The sequence below is a fragment of the Microtus oregoni genome, unplaced genomic scaffold (genome assembly GCF_018167655.1).
Source record: "Microtus oregoni isolate MIOR12 unplaced genomic scaffold, Mior012 000028F_ref0000031, whole genome shotgun sequence".
Taxonomy (NCBI): domain Eukaryota; kingdom Metazoa; phylum Chordata; class Mammalia; order Rodentia; family Cricetidae; genus Microtus; species Microtus oregoni.
Window position 1 is genome coordinate 17,540,233 of NW_024543087.1, and position 22,699 is coordinate 17,562,931.

The 22,699-nt window shown below is 47.6% G+C and overlaps 1 protein-coding gene across 1 annotated transcript in view; it reads right to left on the reverse strand.

Moving 5' to 3' along the window:
- The window catches only part of Poc1a (POC1 centriolar protein A), a 68,135-nt gene that overhangs the window by 26,832 nt on the left and 18,604 nt on the right, over positions 1-22,699 (reverse strand). The window contains exons 8-9 of the mRNA XM_041677241.1: positions 18,021-18,089; positions 14,992-15,081 (exon numbers count right to left, since the gene is read on the reverse strand). Coding sequence (XP_041533175.1) covers positions 14,992-15,081; positions 18,021-18,089 — 159 coding nt within the window. The remainder of the gene's footprint in view (positions 1-14,991; positions 15,082-18,020; positions 18,090-22,699) is intronic.

A 22,699-nucleotide genomic window follows, 5' to 3' on the forward strand; every position in this document is an offset into this window, starting at 1 on the left:
GTCCTCTGGCCAGCCTGCTCCTAAAATGGACAAGAGTCCAAGAATTGACCCATGGCTTCAGATGGAGCCAGAACGGGGAAGCTGAGGTGACCCAGGTCTGGGCTCTCAGGCTCTAATTTCCTTCTTGAACTGCCTGTCTGATCACTGCCCACTTAACACACCAGAGCATATCACTGAGTTTCCGAGGACTGGCCGAGTGCCACGCTGGAAGGAATGATGGACACATACACACAGACACGCACACACACACACCTTTCACCATAATTTGCTCACTTAGCAAGAGGAGTTCAGAAGGTGTTTCTTTGTCCTGATGTCAGGCCTTCAGCTGCTCTCAGAAGCTAACAGTTGCCTTCATGTATGCTTAACCTGGCCCTGGGGAGGGAATTAAAAGGCAGAGTTCATTTGGACTCAGCCTCAAGCCCAGCTTCTCACGTGGAACAGGCAGGGCTATCTTCTTAAATCACATATATTTGCAGACTGAACATCCTATAGCCATATTTGTCTTGTAATTTAGGGTTCCAGCCTGAAATCCCACAGGAGAAGAAACTTCTGGTTCTAAACATAGCTCTGAAGCCACAAGGAATTCTGGTTTCCTAAAAGCATCTAATTGTTTGGCAGTCTGGCCAATGTTTGCCCAAGCATGAGCCTAGGATTTGTTTACCACTGCTGGTTTTCTAGACTTATCAACATGCCCGGTCCCTACACCAGTTCTGGGGAGGACAGAGTGCTGGGCCGTTTGCTTAAGTCCTGGAATAGAGAGATACAAGGTCTGGGGTCTAAGTAGTAGCCTCAAAACTGAATGGGACACTCTGCAACCAAAGACCTCAGACAGGTCTCAGGGCTACACCCTGACTTAATAAACTCTCACTGCTGGGAAGATGAGTACTTGTCTTTAAATGGATTGCAAGGAATTCACAGGCCTGATCAACACGTTGATGCCAAGCCCTCCCTGCCACGCAGAACCAGTGCAATCTGGGTTTCGGGACCATAAGCAACATGGTCCCCATTTCATGACATGCTTGGAGAGGTAGGGAGTGCAGGTGATTCCACTACATCTGGGCTGCTCTCAGGCCTGTGGGCATGGGCAAATGATACACAGACAAAGCACAGAGCCCCACTCTGCTTGCCCTAGGGTCTGGAAAGTCACTCCGGGTTTACAACCAACCTGGCTCCAAGAGTTTCCAAGCATTTCCCACACAGAATGGGGAGTCTTCAAAAGGGGGAAGGAGCACCCTGGCAGGCAGGGTTCACATTGACTCTCAGGAAAAGTAAGGAGGTCTATCCTGAAATGACACAGGGGTAAGGGAGAGGGGAGCAAGATGAAACCGAGAAGGGTAAACAGTTTAAATCAGCGGAGACCTTAAGAAACAGCTGGTCTTCTGGAGTTGAAGTCTTCATCACTGCCATCGCACAGCCAGAGCCACACACTTCTGGCAGCAAGGTGGGGGGGGAGGGGTCAAGACCACACACAGAGAGAACTGGGGCCTGGCGGCAGCGGTGCACACCTTTAATCCCAGCACTTGGGAAGCAGAGGTCTACATAGGGAATTTCAGGCTAGCCATAGCTACTTAGAGAGACCTGTCTCAAAAACCAACCAACCAGGGCTGGAGAGATGGCTCAGTGGTTAAGAGCATTGCCTGCTCTTCCAAAGGTCCTGAGTTCAATTCCCAGCAACCACATGGTGGCTCACAAACATCTGTAATGGGGTCTTCTGGCTTGCAGGCATACACACTGACAGAATATTGTATACATAATAAATAAATAAATATTAAAAAAAAAACAACCAACCAACCAAACAAGAAAAATAACCCAAACAAACAAAGTCTTAAAAATGAGCGAATATTACATGGTTAGGGAAGACAAACCAGAATAAAGGTGAACAGTGAGACCACAGGGACTTTACGAAAGAAACAGTGCAGCTGATCTGCCAACTCCAGACTCACTCCTGGGAAAGAGCGCTCCCTTGGAACACCGGGTCTCCAATCACGGTAGTTCCTAGTCAGGTCAATCCCACAAACATTCCTGAAGGTCTACTACAACTATACTGAATCTCTCAAGGTTATCTAGAAATGTTTGCCCTTCATATGCCAAGTGCCTGGAGGCCAGGGAGAGAGCAGATCAAGAATTCTAATAAGGCCTCAGTGTTGACTATAGTTGGATTAAAAAAAAAAGCTTAAATTATTTTTAACTAATTTTAGACTTATAGAAAGGTTAGAAAAAGGAGCACAGGGAATTTACAATATGCCTACCCCCCACCCCCAGGGTTAGCATCTTACAAAACCATAGGGCAGTATCTAGATCAGATTAGCACTGGGAAATACCACTAGCCAAAGCGAATAGCCGTGTGTGAGTTTCACCAGTTTCTGTGGCTAATGTCCTTGAATCGCCCGTCTAGACAGAATATTATCCAGGACCTGTGTGTGTGCATGTGTGTGCCTGCACACTGCGGAGGGCAGAGCTGTCTTCCTCAGGGCTCTCCACCGTATTTTTTGAGACAAGGTCTCTCACAGAGCCTGAAGCTCACTGATTTGGCTAGGCTGGCTAGTCAGCGAGCTCCAGGGATCTTCCTACCTCTGCCTCCCACCACTGGGACCATAGACGTGCCCTGCCACTCCTGGCTTCTCACGTGAGTGCTGGGGCTCCACACTCAGAGCACTTTCTGGGCTGACCCAGTCCCCAGACCCTCACTCGTGCTTTATTATTCACTCAGCTTCCCGCAATCTGTGTCAGCTCCTCAATCCTTCTTTGTCCTTTTCAAGAATATTGGTCAGTTATTTTCTCAAGTGGCTCTCTCACTTTGGTTTTGAATGATGTTTCACGTGATGGGATTCAGGTTACACATTTCGACACTGCAGGGTCTGGGCAGACAGGACTGAATGCTGAGGGTGTTGACCTCATCAGTGGGGACTGTCCCTACTCCAAGTCTCTCCAGCGCAAAGCTATTATTTCTCCCTGTGTAGTTAATTTGGAGGCAACTGGATTTTAAAGAGGGAACATGCTGTCTTTACAAACTCCATTGCCAGCCCAGCTTGATGAGGGCTGCAGCTGCCCCACAGATGAGATGAGAGACATCTGATGAAGATGAGTGGCAGAGACGTCTCTGGAAGACGCGGAAGCTTTTGGTGACAAAGAGGAGCAGCAGCAGTTTATTTATAGATCCACTTGAAGACAGATCATTGTAACTACTGGAGTTGAATTTTAAAACTCTGGGAACAAAGGCTGACTATTTTAAGTTTTCTTTGCACTTAGTTCAATGGAGAGTATCAGAGCCACGAACCATACTCCAGATATCACTCCCAAGCTCAGTTAATTCATATTTCGCACAGCATAATAGTACATGAACTAGTCCTGCCAAGACAGACACCCAGGCCCGACTATCCAATCAGCAGAGGTAGCTGGCTTCAGATTAGCCAGCCAGAGTCCTTTGCCAGTGTCGCATGCTTCATGGGAGGCCATACCCCAAGGAGTCTCATGGCCTCTCTGTTTCCCAGAAAATGAAGTTGCAGACAGCAGAATGAACTATAGTTCCTCCCCCTATTCCTACAGGCTTCAAAGAGGGCCAGTACATCTTATCTGATGCCTATCCCGGGTCACTAGCAGCAGCTTGCCTACCTGCCCACCACAGCTCCAGGAAGAGACAGGCCTCCCTGAGGATAGTGGGTCCAGAAGCTCCCCTTGTCACTGGCCTGACCCCAGGTGCAGGTCAAAGACTCTATACCCCTCTACCCTGAACTGCAGGCAGGACCAAGAGGAGTATTCAGATAATAGCATGACACACACACGGGTGTTAATGTTTTTTATATCCTTACTTGAGCAAAGAGAACAAATATGATTTTTCTTTTTTTTTTCTTTGAGACAGGGTCTCATATAATGCAGGACGGCCTTGAAATTGCTATGTAGCCAAAGATGACCTTCAATTTAGGATCCTTCTGCCTCTGCTTCCAAGGGCTGGGATTACAGACATTCATTACCACACCTGTTTTTATTTGGTGCAGGGAAACAAACAGTACTTTAGACATGATAGGCAGGCACTATGCCAACTAAGCCACATCCCCAGTCCCACAAAATGACATTCTTGACACAATATGGGAAAATGTGAACATGCTCTCAGTATTGTTAAGAAGAAATCACTAATTTTGCTGAATTTGACAAGAGCTTTACAGTTACATAATTAGGGAAAACCCTTGTTTAGAGTAAAATGCGGTATCTGGAATTAGAGGCACGCTCTAGGGCTTCTAAGGCGTGTGGGAAAGATGGAAGGCTGGCCTCTGCAGAAGCCAGGTGAGGGCTCCCAGGCCCATATGCTGCTTCCTGCTCCACTCCCGGGCTAGGCTGAACATTTCTGTCACACAAAGGCTTTGTTTGTTTTGATAGCAAGTGCTGTGGGCTGATGCCAGGCTGGAGAACCCCAGCAGAAGCAGAGCTACAGGGTTACCTCCACCTTTGGGGGCCCTGAGTCTGCAAGCATGGGAGACAGTTGGCTTTGCCTAAGCCCAAAGAATGTCTGCCTGAGCCTTTGGCACTGCACAGAGAAAGCCCCTGATGGCAGTGACAGCGTTCACTGAACTCACAGCAGTGTCCAAACCTTCACAGAAACTAACTGTAAGATAATCTCCATGGAAACCATCTATTCTGATTTTTTTTTTTGCCATGGTAACCAATAAGAACATAAACATAAGTATTATCCAACACCCTTACACCACATGGTCAACACTACTAGCCAATCTGGAAAATATAAAATGCAAAAAGGGTTTTTCCATTTCAAATGAAAAGAAATTCTGGAACTCTAGTCCAGACACACAGTTCTACCAACCTTTGTGGCCTGCTGGCTGCCTGTATCACCCCACACCACCTGCTGCCAAAGGGACAAATGAAGCCAGAAAGTTACTTTCTTCATTTAGTCAGGGACCATGAAAAATACTTCGAGAGGGCCAAAGGCAGTCAGAAGGCGCACATACTCAGCCACACTGCTCAATGATCCAGGCATGTGTCCTCCACACCCTGATTTCCTGAGCATCCTTTTCCAGGCACATGCTGGCTGCTGTGGGGAGAGCACAACTCAGTCCAAGGGCTATGAATAGCTGATGGTAGAAAAGAGGGGCTACTCTGGGGAGGGGACTGCTCTGGGCGTGGTTTCTAGGGCTGCTGAGATGGCTCAGTGAGCAAAGGTGCTTGCTACCAAATTTGATGACCTGAGTTCAAGACCCACATGGTAGGAGAGGACTTCTGACTTCCACACTTGGACTGCAACACACATATACCTATTTAAAAATAAAAAAGGCCAGATTTGGTGGCATATGCCTTTAATCTTAGTACTCAGGAGACAGAAGCAGAGGCAGAAGTAGGTAGATCTCTGTGAGTTCAAGGCAACCTAGTCTACATAGTGAGTTTTAAGACAGCCAGTGCTATGAAGAGAGACCTTGCCTCAGTGAATGAATGAATGAATGAACGAAAAGAAGCATTTCCAAACACCTGGGGAAGACCACACAAAGGAGGAAAGAGCCTCAATGGCTGAGAGCAACTGCTGGGAACAGGTGACAGTGTCCCAGAGGAACAGAGCTAGACTCAAGCATCTGGGCTTTTTCTACGTGTGGCCTGTTTCTTCTACTTTCAGCTTTCTGGGTTTTGAAAAATAGAATAGAATCAAAAAGAGAAAGAGTCTTAAATGCCCGAAGCCCCAGTTCTCACGTACTCTCTACTTTGCACTCAAAGCTGGCTAGATTGTGCTGTGGCCTCTGCTGGCTCTTACATAGAAAAGTGACTTGCAAGTGTGAACTGACAGGGCTATAGGTGGCTCGGCATCACCGTTAGCAAAATGGCAGTAACATAGCAGTGGCTGAGATGACAGGTGTTTGAGGGCTGTGTGTGCCTTACAGTGAAGCTTAATGGTCTGGCCACCCCATTGTTGTCTCTGACTTGGAACCATCTCCTCACATGCAAAAGTGGGGCTACCAACAGCCCTGAGCCCACAGTGGGGAGGAAAATCTCCCAAAGGAGTTAGCAGAACTCAAAAAGAGGTATGATGGTTGGATTTACACGCTGGGTAAGCCCTGATACATGCAGAACTGAACCTGAGGCCTCTGGACTTCGTGTGGATTCAAGAGTCAGCAGGCTCTCTTCAGGATAGGAGCTGGCCTAGGTACCCACAATTACAGTGTGAGAGGTATGAGTCAGAGTTAGCACAAAAGGAGACACTGAGGACAGTGCAGAAAGCAGCAGCCTGGCCGGGCAGTGGTGGTGCACGCCTTTACTCCCAGCACTCGGGAGGCAGAGGCAGGGGGATCTCTGTGAGTTCGAGACCAGCCTGGTCTACAGAGCTAGTTCCAGGACAGGCTCCAAAGCCACAGAGAAACCCTGTCTCGAACCCGCCCCCCCTCAAAAAAGAAAGAAAGAAAGAAAGAAAGCAGCAGCCTGGAAATGGAGATTTAAGAACAAGGGACTAGATTAGAGGCAGAGCATCTAGTGGCAGCCAGGAGGCAAGAGAGGAAGGCAGGCCAGCAGAGGCCTATGGCAGGGCAGCATTTTCCTTACTGACAGTTGCTTCTGGTAATAAACTGTTCTAAGCAGACTAGAAGATGCCCGTAGGTTTAGGGGCTCATGGGACAGCACTGGAATCTCTCTGAACAATTCTGAAGATTCTAACCAAATCTACACCCCTTCCCCTACAACCCTTTTCCTCTAGAGTGGAATGAAAGGGATGCTGGGTCTTTAACTGCCTCTCTCAAGCTGTAGCTTCTACCAGCCACAGAAATGTCTAGGATATAAAAAGACTCCTTGTCTAGGATGCCAGACACTGCTGGATACTGCCTTTCAATAGACTGATGGTTTGTAGAGTGGGGCCCTGCATGAGCAGCATCAGCATCTCCTGGAAATGTGTTAGGGGTATAAGATCTCTACCAAATCAGACGCGCTGGGGATGGCCCAGCCAGCAGCAAGTTTTCTTGTTTATTTTGTTTTGTTTTTTTCAAGACAGGGTTTCTCTGTCCTTGAACCTGCTCTGTAGACCAGGCTGGCCTTGAACTCACAGAGTTCTGCCTCTGCCTCCTAAGTGGTGGGATTAAAGGCATGAGCCACCACTGCCTGGCTCAGTAGCAAGTTTTAACATTCCTATGTGGGCTATGATGCACACTTGAGTTTGAAAACCAGTTGGAGGAGCTCTGGATAATAAATGTCAAAAGTTAAGAGGACTATCTTGGCTGGGCATGGTGGTGCACACTTCTAATCCCAGTACCCAGGAAGCAGAGAGAGGTAGGCAAATCCCTATGAGTTTGAGGCCAGCCTGACCTCCAGGCCACATAACAGGATTACATAGTGAGACAGTCTAGCAAGCTTGTTTTGATCCCAATACTGTCAGGAAAGTCCAGCTAACATGGCCTAGGGATGTCTGCAAATGTTCCTTTGTGCAAACACAAACACATCTTTACGTGGTCGGAGGCTGCTCATTTGTTTCCCAGCCATCCAGACCCAAAAAACCACATAGAAACTGTATTATTACAACACTGCTTGGCCTATTAGCTTACACTGCTTATTGGCTAGTTCTTATATCTTAAATTAAGCCATTTCTATTAATCTGTGTACTGCCACGTGGTTGTGGCCAACCAGTAAGATTCCATTCAGCATTTGTCTCCTGCGGAAGCTCCATGGCTTCTCATTGACTCTGTCTACTCTCTCCTCCTCTATGTGCTTGGAACTCCAGCCTTGCCCTACCCTTCAGCCTTGCTCTATTCTGCACTGCAATAAGCCCAAAGCAGCTTCTTTATGGCATTCACAGCATACAGAGGAGAATCCCACATCATCCTTGTAAGATTTCCTTCTTCATGACAGGAAGGCACCTGAGCAGCCAGATTACCTGACTGACATCCCCTGTACCCACAGCACCTCATATCTGTAGGGGGGGAAATAAACAGCAGTGGGAGGCACTGATGATCACACCTGACCAAAGGTGGTAGGAATGTGACTCCCTCCATGAGTGTGCACTCAAACATACACTGAGCCTGTGCATTTGTCCTAGGTCGGGGATGCTGAGGAGAACTGGGGGACGCCTTTGCTTCTTCATTCAAATGCCTCTTGGTTTGGCTGCACTCAAGCGGGCAGACTGGGTCGAGAACCACTCACCAGCAAGTCAGATGACCTCTGAGTCTAGTTCCTCCTCTACAAGCAGAAGGCATGAATGAATTGTACCAGGAGCCACACAGAGATGCACAACCAGGTAAGTCACAGCATCCCCACTGTCCCCAAGTAAGTCACCCCTCAAAGCCCTCTGAGATCTACATAGTTTCCCAAGAGGCAAACAGGGAGGAATGTGGGCCCTTCAGGAGAGGGTCTGCTTCCCCGTTTTTCCCACCAAGCTTTCATCCACAGAGATGAGGGACACTGTGGACAAAGCTAGTCATTCAGCAGGCGCACAACATACGACATCTGAAGATAAACAGCTCGACTACCAGAGATGCCCTGGACCCAGAGGCAGAGGCAGCTCTCTGTGTCAGAGGATGGGCCCAGTGAAATCAACCCTTTTCCAAGCTGTGCATCTGATTCACTGGCAGCAGGCAGAAAGCCAAGAATTCCCTTTAACAGTCTTTTAAAAAGATAAAGGAGCCAGAAATGGGGTCAAGTGGAGAAGGGAGAAGTTCCTTTTTAAGACACATAAATCTGGGGTTCATTCTGCTTCAAATACACTCAATGACCCTCCTGCTAAGCATGCCTTTGAATCTAAATTTCTTTTTTTATTTTGTGGTGTTTTGTTTTTGAGCTCAGGCTGGCCTCCAACCTCTTACATAGTCAAGAATGATCTTGAACTCCTGGTCTTCCTCCCACCACCTTCCAAGGAAGGACTGAGATTGTCATTGTACCCAGCTTGAATTATTATTATTTCTCACTACAAAAAGCAAATGCCAAAACAGAAGTCTATATTCTAGGAAACAGACCCAAGTCTGGAAATCAAATTGCTAATAGCTCCAATATCTGTGTCCCCTATAAAATTTATGTTAGAATCATAATCCCTAACATATTTGGAATTGAGCCTTTGGTGGGCAACTAGGTCATGAGGACGGAGCTGCCATGATTAAGATTAGTGCCCTTATAAGGGGTTTCAGCCAGCACTGTCTACTACAGGAAGACACAGAAGGAAGGCATTACTTCTCTACTACCGGACCATCACCAGTGGTTATCAATGCCCTGCTTGCACCACCCAGCCTCCAGAACTGTGAAACATGAACTTCTGTTTAAAAGCTGCCCTAGTCTATAGTAGTTGAAAGGCACAAAGATAAGACCTGAGAGTCAGTGGAAATGGGTCGCTTCTTTGCCTTCTTAGGTGAGGTTCCCATAAGGAAAATCTAGGTCTTCAGAAACCACCACAAGCACTTAGGACCCCCCAGATCCTCAGCATGGGCAAGTATCTATGGAGTAGGAACCAGATCCCCTTAGCACCCCAAATCAGAACCCCATGGCAGCAACCAAAACAAAACACAGGTATAGCAGGTGATGAGACCTTTGTCATCAGATCCTGGGGCACAAGGCAAAAGAAAGAGGCAGACCGTAAGAAGGAGGCCTCAGACTAAGGGCAGATATTCTTGACTGGGCCAACCCCTTCTCTGGGGAAGGTTCTAGCACCAAGGTTCTGAGATTCCTGGGCATCTTGCTCTAAGGAGTGTTGAGGGTGACAGAAGGGTGTGTGTTGTTTTTACCCATCTCAGAGGTTTATTTTCTTATCTGCAAGCTCAGAAGACTTGGGATATGTCATTTAAAAATACAACATATGCTTGCAGGTGTCTAAAACCTACCCCTGTCCCTACAAGGACCACCTGTAGGGAGGAGCCAGCACCAAAAATTATCTCAGTCAGCAATCACCCACACCCCTGTCCAATGCCCCCACCCCAAAAGATCTGAACATTTGATCATTCTGACTGGCTCTTAGGAGACGGAAGAGGGAAAAAGGAACATTCTTGAAATAGCTACAGCTGGGTGAGCACCTGCCATGTGCCAGGAACAGGGCCAAGTGCTGCTTGGCCACCTGCTTGACATGCCACCTGTAAAATCTCATGGAAGGAGGAGGACCCAGTGACTCCCAGGTTGACAGAAGAGGAACCAAGACCTCAGAGATCCAGCCACTGCCTGGGGTCACAGCACAAACAAGGTAGGGACAGGATTCAATCACTGGTTGGTCGGAAGCCAGAAGCCAAGGTCTTAACCACAGGTGCAATTTTCTCCTTCAAATGCAATCTTGAGAAGTGAGCAGAGAAAAGCCCTCAACCCTAGAGATCAAGGTTAATGTCTAAACCGGAGCAGTCAACCCTGAGAACTCAGGAAGTGGGTTGGCTTTTTTTTCTGTCAGTTTCATTGAATTACCTAGAACTTGGTGTTCTTCCTCCTTACCCCACTAGTACAACCTTCTCAGTTGCATAATGGGCCTCTGACTGTGGCAAAAATAAGGGTAGATCCAAATAATGCACCTTTGTTAATTAAAAGTAGCTTTAAAAGCTGAGCATGGTAGTGCACACCTTTAATTCCAGCATGCAGGCAGAGGCAGACAGATCTGAGATCAAAGTCAGCCTAGTCTACATAATGGGACCTTGCCCCCCCCCCCTCAAAAAAATGTTAAAAAGTACTTTTGTAGCTGGGGTAGAAATCTGTTCTGGAGAAGCTGAGATCTGGGGTAAGCAAGATGCTACTCCTACTCTAAAATCAGCTAAGACAACTGGGTCCTTCTGCCTAAGGGACAGACCCTTAAGAACAGAGAGCAAGGGGGTAAAAACAGAGGGCTGAAGGCCAGGGCTGCAGCAGGAAACAGGGATAAACATCAGAGCCCTGAAACACCAGTACAAGCACCTGCTACAGAGAAGCCCTCTGCAGTACCCACCCATACCTCTCTAGGAGACACCCATCTGCCCCACAGCAGCCCTTCCCACCTCCTTTCAGAACAGAGCATGGAGATTCCTGCCCCCCTTCAGCCCACAGCATGACCTAGAATCCTTCATGTGCAACTTTCCAAGCAGAGAAAGTGTTCCAGCCACAAGCCCTGAAATCCCTCCTTTAGACAACTCAGCCAAGAACAGAAGGAAAATGGCACCCATTATTCTCCTTCTGAATGGCTGGGAAATGGCTTTTGCTTTTCAACATGAAATGTGCCTAAAAATAAGCTGTGAATTTCAACCAGAGGTTGAAAATAGCTCTGCAGTGAACAGAGCTCTGCTTGGAGTGAGTTTAAGGACAGCCTTCATTCCAGGATCTGAAAGCCGAAACGCCACGGAGAAGAGGTCACAGGCAGGGGGGCTCAAGGGTGAAGGAACCTCCACAGGCACAAGGTTGTCCTTGACATTCTCTGCTAGTGGGGGAGCAGCGTGGGGTCCAGGCAAGGTCTGCCCCTCAGGCTTCCAATGGACACAATCGAGAGAGTACATGGTCAGAAGTTCCCACGAACTCCCCTGCAAACCCCAAATGCCCAGGAGCATCCACCGTGTTTTAGTGCCTAAGGTGATTTGGAGATAGGATATGAAGGGCACTGGATACACAGCACAGTTTGGTCATGGTTGCAGTGTTCATGGGTTTTTTGAGAAATCAAACCACTCGGGCCAGTCACTAAATCTCTCCTCAGGTATTATCGCTGAGCCAGGTAGCCTTGGGCAGGCAAGGCAAGAAACACGCCCAATTTGAAGAAAATCAAGTTGCTAAAGGTGAAGAGTCTTTTCTTATTGTTTACCAACATCTCTGAGACCCCGAAACTTGATAGCCAAATAGCACTCTTAGAAAACGGACTACCAGAGACTCTCCGAGAGTTCTGGTGCGCACCTGGTGGGAGCCAGAACTCAGCCAACTGAGCGGAGTCCTTGCGCAAGCTCCTAGACGCTCCCCTGAGTCTCTCTCCACACTTCTCCCACGGCCTTCCTTTTGGGCTCCTCCTGAGGAAGAAGCTCTGCAGTAATTCCTACCTGACAATATTTGAAGACATTTCTGGTCCCCAAAACTGGGGAGCAGGATGCTACCAGCACCCACTGGGTAAAGGCCAGGGATGCCACTAAAGATCTCAGTACACAGGACAGCAAACACTCAAATATCTACTCCAGATATGATTTGCTGAGGTTGAGCAGCTCAGAGTTACTGAAAGGATGGGATGTGGGCAGAAATGAAGCATGGGAGGATGTCAGACTCAGGTCACAGGAACAGCAGTGCTTCTGGGCTCCCCTGAGGAACAGAGCACTCTGGACAGTCAGGGGATCTGAGTGCCGGGGAAGACTCAATACCCTGGCCTTCCTCCTTTTCCCTTTCAGGGAAGCCTCTAAGACAGCATTAGGAGTGGGTGTGGGTGCGTGGGTGTGTGAGTGTCTAGAAGGCCTACCTGTCCTCTCAAGGCTCTAGAAGGACAAAGAACAAGCAGTGCTTATCTTACCCAAGAGTGGTTCTAAGATTACGGTGTCACTTCAGGACTCTTCAGAATCGGTCAGTCCATGGGTACTCTGAACCCACTGGGGAAATGGAGGTTTACAGAGATGAGCTGCTTCATCCCAGGCTATCCAGCAGGGTTCAAAGCCCACTCCATGAAGCCAGAATCTATATCCTGTGCCCTGCTTGAGTGCCATGTAGGGCAGACCATTGGCAGGGCTGTAACAATAGCCCCGACATGGACCTCAAAGTAGTTTGGGGACAACTGGCTGCCTTGAGTCCTGTTGAGCCCTTCACCTGCCAATGCCCCATCCTGTCCTGCTGGCCACCTCTCCCATGTGATTACACCCTAGACTCTCAGGCCCTGAAGCTCTGGGAAACAAGGTGACATGTTCTCCATTCTGAGGGAGTTTGAGGGACAACAAGCAGTTTGTCCAAGTTATTTTCCTAGTAACTATAAGAAAAAAAATACGCAACCTTACTATAGCCATCAAAACTACATTGAGATTTCATCTCAGCCCAGTCAGAATAGCAGCCATTAAGAAATAAACAACAAAGGCTGTTGGTGGCAATGTGAACTATCCACTGTGGAAGTTAGAATGGAAGCATCTAGAACAACTCAAAGTAGATCTACTGTATGGCCCACCTACACCACTGGGGGCATTTACTGAGGAACTCTGAGTCGGTGTATCACAGAGACGCAGCATCACTTACAACAGCTAAATTACGAAAAGAATGAAGTGACGTTGTTTGCAGGCAAATGGATGCAACCAGCAATGCCCGTATTAACTGGATCAAGCTAGTCTCAGAAAGCAAACACCATACGTTTTCTCTCATTTGTGGTTCCTAGATTTCACATAGCCTCATAAAGTTGTATACAGATACACGACACGGAAGTAGAAGTGAAACTGTAGGGAACAAAGAAGCCAACTGGAGGGGGTGGGGAGAAAAAGGGGAGAGCAGGCGGCTGGGAGAAATATGCTCAATATTTGCATGAAATTCCTTTTAATAATAATACTTTTAAAAAATGTGGACTTTTCTTGCACCTACTGGATACTAACTATTCCCAAGAGGCAGATGATGGGACCCTCCTAGGATAGGAAAGAGCTGCCTAGCAGCCCCTGCCATCAGCAGCCTCCAGCATGGTTATTTAGTCTTGCTCAGAGGAGACAGCATGGTTACATCTGAAAGTCTCCCCTGAGAACTAGAACAGGAACCACCTCCCCACTCTGCAAGCAATGAGCACACACAAAGATCTTGGCAGTGATGATCTCACGTGAGTTCCTGACAGTCAAAGAGTCATAGGACAGAGGGCAAAATCGACACAGGATCCTTCTAGGTAAAAAATGAATCAACAAGCTGGGTGGTGGTGGAGCAGGCCTTTAGTCCCAGCACTAAGGGAAGCAGAGGCAGGCAGATCTAAATGAATTCGAGACCAGCCTGGTCTACAAAGTGAGATCCAAGACAGCCAGGGCTACACAGAGAAACCCTGTTTCAGAAAAGGGTGAGGGAAGAATTTATAAGAGGAATATAACTTTTGAAATGATCTTGCAAAGCATGGGCCCTTTGTCGCAAAAAAACCGACAAAGAAATGAAGAAAACAACCCCAAACAACAACAACAGCAACAAAAAAAGGAATCAGCAGCAAGGAGAGCATCAGCACACCCCAGAGAGCCCCAACTAGCCCACAGCTCAGGGCTCATTAGCAAACACTTAGGAGAAATAAAACCTCCCAGCCACAGCGATGAGCCAAGGGGGAGGCCCTTGGAGAACAATCTAGGTTTGTTGTGGCCTACTCTGGAGCAGCTCCACAGACTGGGCACGTGCAGTAGGGAGATTTTAGTTGTGGAGCCACAGTGAGCCCAGACAGACTAAGGAGGCTTCCTGGTTCTATTCTGAGTCCCAGCCTTGACTTGCTGGGGTTTGGGCGAGTCGCTTCCTGTTGTTCAAGCCAGCTTCCTCCTGCTTGGGAGACCATGGTGCTTCTTAGGTTCAGGGAAAAAAGATCTAAACAGTCTGTCACCATAGAAGCTTAAACCTTCGGGATTACAATCTTGACCTGCTTCAACCAAAGTTGAGTATGGGTCTATTTAATGAGCTTTTATCAGTTAACATTTTTCTCCCAAATATTTATTCTACAAAATTAGTTATTTTTATTCAGGAACACTGAATGCCCTTTTACCAACAAAGGTACTAAAAATGGTTTGTGGCTGAGGAACTTCCTCTCCATGGTTTAAAAAAAAAGAAGTGAGAGTAACCAAACCAGGGTCTTTCCCACTCATCGCAGCTGAGGCTTTGTGTCCTGAGCCCTCTAGGAACCAGGACTTGGGTCCTGGGATCCAAGGGCAGCGTCCTTGGTCTCACTCCAGCAGCACGCACCATGACAACACTCCCCACCAAAAGGGTGCTGGACACCACAGCCGCTCTGTAGCTTTTATAGCTCATTTGTTCATTCTAGATTGGAGTCAAGGCCCAAAGTGATATTTGATGGACCTTCCCAGGGTGCCTTTCTTGTAACAGAGACGCCTGCAGTCCTCCTCATCTCCAAGCCCAGTGCTGTTTACTGTGACCATCCCAGAGTCACGTGGCTCAAGCCCTGACTGCTAAGTCGCTTACCAGATTCCCAGTAGAGCTGGCCAGGGGTGGAGGTCTCTGTACTTTCACATCTCCATAATCAGCATCAAAGTTACTCTTCCAAACCATCACCTGCCAAGAGCAATAGGCACAGAGAATGAGGGGAAAAAATGGGACCATAAATCAACCCCAAAGTTCTGAATCACAGTGGTCCCCATTTCACAGCTCAACTCAACTCTAGGACCTGTCCCACATCCCCAGGGCTTCGGGGACAGAATCGTGGCATCAGGATGGAATATCATGATGTTGCCATACAGCACGACTAGGCCTGAACACCTGCTTGTCCCTCTACCTGAGTGTCCTAGACATCTCAGTGTCAGAATCACTATTTAATCCATTTGTTCCCTTTCCCCATTTATCATGTTTCTCTGAAAAGGAAGCTCCTGAGGGTGGTGGCCCTGCTCACGACACTGTGGGAAGTGGTAGACATAAAATCCAAGCCACACTCTGGGTTAACGTCCCGTCTCAACCCTCACTGCAGCAGTTGTCAACCTGTAGGTGAAACCTCTCTGGGCGTCTTTCACGAGAGTCACATAGCAGACATCCTGCATATCAGATATTTACATTATGATTTATAATAGTAGCAAAATTACAGTTATGAAGTAGCAATGAAATTTTTATGGTTGGGGCCACCACAACACAAGGAACTGTATTAAAGAGTAGCAGTGTTTGTTAGGAAGGCTGAGAACCACTGACTTACTGTGAGGCTTAGGTGAGGGGTTCAGCCTATGCCTAGGGCCCTCTTTGAAAAGATCCCAGCTCTCCTCTCACAGGGCTGCTAGGAGGTTCACAGGACACAGTGTGTAACAGTCATTGGCACCAGGGAATGAATGCTAACACACTCATAATCCTAAGCCTAGTAAGTTTAACATTAAAAAAAACCATATTCTTAGCCAGGTATGGTAATACAAACATTGGCAGCAAAGACAGGCAGTTTTCTGAGTTCACGGCCAAACTGGTCAATCAATATAGAGTGAGCACTACAGAGTGAGACTCAGCCTTAGAACAAACAAATAAATAAACAAATACATAAATAAAGTGGCTTCAGTGGTTAAGAGCATTGGCTTTTCTTCCAGAGGACCCAGGTTTGAGTCCCATCACAACTACTAACAACCCCTATTACTCCAGTACTAGGGGATCTGACTCCCTTTTCTGGCTTTCCCAGGCACTGCATGAATGTAGTGCACAGACATACATTCATGCAAAACACTAGTACACATTAAAAACAAAAAAGTTATCAGTGGTGGCGCACGCCTTTAATCCCAGCACTTAGGAGACAGAGGCAAGTGTGTTGTAATATGAGCGGCGGGGCTGCGTCCCCAGCACCCCGGCTGCCTGGCTAGCTTATGTCCCGAAATAACAACACACAAACTGTATTCATTTAAACACTGCTTGACCCGTTTCTATCTAGCCTCTTCTGGCTAACTCTCATATCTTGCTTTAACCCATATCTAATAATCTAAGTAGCATCAGTCTTACCAGGAAAGATTCTAGCCTACGTCCATCCTGGGTCGGAGCTTCATTGCGTGTGTCTCAGAGAGCAGAGTTCTCGCGTCCGCCCAGGAGAGGGGATGGGCACAAGGTATCTCGTTTATCAACTTACAAACAGAACGCTGGCATATGCATACCCCACGTACAAGGTCCTTGTATAGCTGTGCAGACCTAACGCTTCTAGGAGCAGAGTGGCTAGCACGAACACAGAGATAACACCAATACCCGGGAAACACATGAGCAGGTGTAAAAAATCAGGGACTTGATAGCTCGCTGTTTGAGGATGGCCACGGCAGGTGGAAACTCTCCCAGGTTTCCTCTTGTGATATGTGACCCCATTTTAGCATGGCTATTTAACATGTACATCTACTGCACAGTTAACATGTGCATCTGCCATACAGCTTCCGTTTTCCACAATCACTGGAGGATCAAGGCTCTCCTTTACCTTCCTCTTCTTTGGCTGCTGGCTAGGACCTAGTGCTGGGATGGTAAGATACATGCTGGCTGTTGTCCAGGCTGTGGACCTTTAGCTAGTCTCTGCTTTACTGCTTTACTGGAAAATCAGTACATTTCACTGCAGCTGGGACTCACAGAAGGCCACAGGCCTGGCTGGGCTGAGCAGCAGAGCTGCGGGGCGAGGCCAGACCCAAGGATGAACATTCTCGATGTCCACCAGATCAACTGTGTTCACAGCCACTGCTCGTTCCTTCAGAAATAGAGGGCTGTGGAGATGCTATGGGAGACTGCGGATGGTGCACTCCTAGGTGCACCTTTCCTGGGCCAGGCTTTGAGCTAGGCACCAAGGTCAGAGTACCCCCACCCCCACCCAGCAGATAAGCCCTTGGCAGTTAGCAGCCTGGGCATGGAGGCACAGGGATGTCAGGATGAAGGCTCAGTGCCAAGGGTTGAGATGGGACAGGACTTCCTCTCTGCAGTCAAGGATACAGAAAACTCTGACCCTTTAAACATGTCATGAGCAGGGAAGCAAAAGGCAGCAGAGAATGAAGTAGAGGCTCCAGGGAAAAACCAAGACTCTGCAATCATGCAGGCTCAGTGCTTGTCCCTGTCTCTGCCACCTGCTGGGACTGTTTCCTCATTTATAAGAATAAAATAGGAAGACTTGCCCCACAGGACTCAGGAGAACTAAATGAGCTATGAAATCCTTGCCACACTGATGACATTACCAGATCTGCAGTAAGTACCCAGTAATTCTTCACTCTTTATGTAATCAGGAGAAAGGGGGAAAAAAAACAAAACTGAAATCTTCAACTTTTTCACCACGATAATTAGTTCAAACTCCTTCCAACCCATTCTAGTTTGAGATACTTCTACAGTTGTCCCTGAAGGAGACTTGCTTGGGGATAGCCTTGGCCCTGAGCATCCCCCACAAGCTCCATCACCACTGTGATGTGATCTTCACCATGGCTGTAGTCACTGAAGGCCCGTCTCCACATGACCTGCAGCCTCCTGCGAGGTTCTGAGCAGAATCAGCTCAGGCTCCTTAGGCCATTCTTTCTTACCTGTTCATCAGAGCCTCCAGAAGCAAAATACTCCCCCGTTCTTGAAAAGGCAACAGTGGTAGCAGGTCCCTAGCAGAACAAACAGAATAAACACCAAAAGTCAGCTGGACATGGTAACACACAAGAGATCACAGAAGTGGACACAGGGAAATCAGGAATTCCAGGCCAGTCTGGGTTACAAAAGATCCCCATCTTAATACACATCCTACAACCCCCTCCAAAAAGATCATACCAAGTCTAAATGCACAGTTCCTGAATGACAGCAGCAGTGGGCAAAGGTCTGGGTACTCACTCAGCACCCAGTCCTCCTTAGCCTTTGTCCAGGAAGCTTGCATGTGATCAGGTACAAGAACTGCTACTGGATCTCTGCTTCCAGACACCTCAACAGACAAAGGCCAGGCTGTGGGATCAAGGGTGGACAAGAGAGGAGGGAACAGGACATTCACACTGGCAGTTTGGCCAGACAGGCACCATTTTCATGGATGCCCTAATGAGAAGAAGGTCAGAGAGCACAGCTTGAGCTCAACACTGATTTCTCTGCTACAGGCCTAATAGTGTGTAGCCTAGAGAAGTGGAAGCCCCAAGGGAAGCCAATGGCTCAAATGAACAAGGCAAAGTCAGGGGCCTGAGCAACAGGAAGGAGGCCGAGAAAGGAATTACTGAAGGTGCCTGAGGAATGAACAAAAAATGACACCAATGTCCCTGTAATGTGCGTGTCATTTTCTTTAAGTTTGGGCCTTGCAGGGCAATGTTCTCTGCTGGCTTCCTATGTACAAAAGGTCAGAGCAACCATCTAAAGGGGAATTTCAAGTACATGCTATGCAGCACTCTCCAACAAGCACACCCTGGATGGGAGGGGACCATCATCTCCTAGCAGAGAAAGAACATTCCTCCCCATATGCCTGGAATCCATTCCAGAAAGATATGCCAAGCAAGGTCACAGCCACAGATACAACCCTCTCCTTTCCAGCTGAGCATTTACCATAGCCAGTGCCTGGCATTCTGCAGGCAAAACCAGACTAAAGTTCTCTGAGATCTGTCACAAAGATCACCTCAGTTCTTCTGGACCACCAAAGTATAACAAGAACTGCCCACAGCCCGGCGGTGGTGATGCATGCCTTTAATCCTAGGCAGAGACAGGCAGACCTCTGTGAGTTCAAGGCCAACCTGATCTACAAGAGCTAGTTCCAGGACAGGCTCCAAAGCTACAGAGAAACCCTGTCTTGAAAAACCAAAATCAAACCAAAACAAAACAAAACCCAGACAAATTTTAAAAAAAAGAAAAGAAATGTCCACAGGAGGGGCTTTCAGCAACAGAGCCTGGACTAGAGACAAAGGAAACACAAGAAAATACCCTGCACTGAGTGCTAAAAGGACCACGGCTTAGGCTGAAAAGAGACCTCACAGCCACAAGCAGCTTTTCTCCCTGGAGGCAGGCAGTGAGCCATGCCTCCCAGGCTCAGGCACATGAGACAGAAGGGTATACCGCTCTGGCTTCCAGAATCCATTTCTAGTTCTTCCTCTCAGAGGCGCTCATACTGGGGTGACAAGACAGAAAGAATTCCATGTGGCTAGCACTGGCTTGGAGCCCTGCACCTGTGTTAACCCACCTAACGCCCAGGACAGCGTGTGCCTTTACCATTCCAAGCTGGGGGGAACAAAGCTCAAGAGCACCCAATACAAAGCCTACGCCTGCCTGTTAACTCCCTTCTCCACACAAGTGGTTCCCAGCCCAGGAATTCTAACCTATCACTAACCAAGATAAAGTGGACCCACTTTTCCTGCTAGGGAACAATGGCCACTCACATCCACGAGCAGTGAGTGTCAAATACCAGGTGCGAGCCATACTGGACCATGTGGCTCCATTTTGAGTGACACTGACTGTATTTGCAGCATGGGGAATGTCCCTTCCAGTGGAAAGTTAGCAAGGTGTTACAAGGCTGATGGAAGAAGGTGGTACACTTTCAAAGAACATCTACTTGATTCTTGACAATTGTGACAATTTCATACTTGGAACATTTTTGTTATTGTTTGTTTGGTTTGATTTTTGGTTTTTCTTTTAAATTTGGTTTTGTTTTGGGGGGTAAGTTGCAAGGGCAGCCATACTTGGAACTTTTTAATGTATGGCAATGCTGTAATTAAAAAAAAAATAAGACAACAGAACGTTTTTCATTTTGAGGAAAAATACAAAGAGGGAAGAAAGAAAAGGGAAGGAAACCAGTGCACGGAGTTTCAAAAGCAGACAGGCCCTTTGCCCACCCAGAGCTCATGGGAAGAGCTCCAAGAAGGGCCAGCAATGACAAGAGCAAACACACTTGTGGCTCACTCTCATTGCTTGTCATCACTCAGCCACCAGATGCCAAGCTGGGAACAAGATGTCAGCAGCAATAGCAGCAGGCTCCGAAAATGCACCCAGCTTACAGGGGGATTAGGGCCAGAGGGCAGGTGCTAACGTTCTGGGGCTCCCCCAGGAGACCAAGTCTTTCAGGGGACTCAGGGATAAGCAAGCAACCAGGAGGCTCTGTGGGGCCCACACGCTTCCCCAGTAGTGCCTGCCTGTTGGCTAAGAGGCAGCAAGGCTCCTGTAACCAGGAGCCTCTGCATTCCTAGAAAGAACAGTGCTCATCAGAGGCTTCTGCTGGTCTGCCCAGAGCCCAAGCAAGCAGCCTGAGGCCGAGTGCAGCCTGTGTTCCCATCAGACTGTATCACCACGCCACTGCAGCCACCTCAGTTTATGAAAGTATAAACTATTTGGCCCGATGACAAAATCACATGATGTGTTTCTCAGACCATGACTATACAGAGCAGGCCCACTTACCTGGGCTGATTCTTGTGTTCTGGGGCTTGGCTCTCAGGGTCTAGACAAGTCAGCCTCCACTGATCTTGCCCTTCACCAACATTCTAGTCTACTCTACTGCTCACTGCTTCTCAAAGGCTGAGCCAAAAAAAAGTCTTTTTCTCCTGCTTCTCCTGAAGCTCTAACCCTGAGCTCTTCAGTCACTGTCAAATCTTCCTTCATTTTAAATAAACTCATTTAAGGCTACAAATCTGTCTCTGAAGATTCCAGTCTGTACACTTTCGCTGTCATTCCCTTCCTAATGGTCAGTTTTGACTCAAGTTCTTCTTTAGGCTATCAGTTACTGGGAAGTGAATGAATCTAAGGTTTTCAAGCCAAGGGAACTTGGGGAGTTCCTTTCTCTAAGTGTCAGTGATCAAATACAGTACGTTCAAGCTTCATGGTGGCCTATTCCTTTCATTTGATCAATCATTCCTGGTGCGCTGGAGGCCAGCTCCAGCAGGGATGTGGCTTAGTTCTTCCATTCCGAGGCTAGGCCTACCCTGGGGCCTCCACAGGGACTCCAGAGCGTGACTTGAGCATCATCTCTTGCTGGGCCTTAGGCGGCAAAGATTCCAGCTGCACTGCACCCCCAGCAACAGAGTGGCCTACCTGCTGGGGACCCTGTCCCTTGTCTACTCCTGACCATATCCATGCAGATGTTTTACAAGCTCAGCTAGGGCCCCCTCCCGTCCCCTAAAGGTTTTTTTATAAGGTGTTTTATAAGGTGATTTCTTCTTTCTTCTTCTTCTTCTTCTTCTTCTTCTTCTTCTTCTTCTTCTTCTTCTCCTTCTCCTCCTCCTCCTCCTCCTCCTCCTCCTCCTCCTTCTCTTCCTCCTCCTCTTCTTCTTTCTCCTCCCCCTCCCTCTTATTCTTACTTTTTTTTTTTGAGACAGGGTTTCTCTGTGTAGCCTTGGCTGTCCTAGAACTCACTTTGTAGACCAGGCTAGTTTCGAACTCACAGAGATCCACCTGCTTCTGGGATTAAAGGTGTGTGCCACCACTGCCCTGCAAGGTGATCCTTCTTAATCTGTAATGAACACTGTATACACATTGTATCTTCCCTTTCTGTCTCCTGACCCTATCATACTTGGCTGAACTCACACCCAGTCACTTCACCACGCCTCTTCTCCCTTGTCAATTTCCAGACTCGTGAGAGCTATGCTGCCGATTCTTTTCTCTACATTATTTAATTATTTAGCATGCTCACACATGTACCATAGCACACATGTGGAAGTAAGAGGGCAACTTTCAGGAGTCAGTTCTCTTCTTCTACTATATAGGTTCTGGGTATAAAAGTTGGATCATCAGGAGGCTGGAAAGATGGTTTGATGGTTAAGAGCACTGACTGTTGCTGTGGAATAATCTTTTTGTACAATGTAAAACTGTGTCATTCTGGTTGGTTTAATAAAATGCTAAATGGCCTATAGCTAGGTAGAATTTCTAGGCACAAAGAACGCTGGGAAGAAGAGGGGCAGAGATGCCAGGAAATGCAGAGCAAGTAGGATGGGTACTATAGAGCTGAGGTAATAGAGCCACAAAGTAGAAAATAAATGAAAAGAAATGGATTAAGTTATAAGAGCTAGTTAGAAACAAGCCTAAGCTATCAGTTGAGTTTTCATAATTAGTAAGTCTCATAATAAGTCTGTGTGTCATTATTGGGAAGCCAATGGTCCTGACAAAAAAGTCCAACCACAGACTGCTCTTCCAGAGGACCAGAGTTCAATTTCTAGCACCCACATGGCAGCTAACAACTGTCTGTAACTCCAAGATCTGACACCCTCACATTGACATACATGCAGGCAAAACACCAATGCACATCAAGAAAAATAAGAACTCAGGT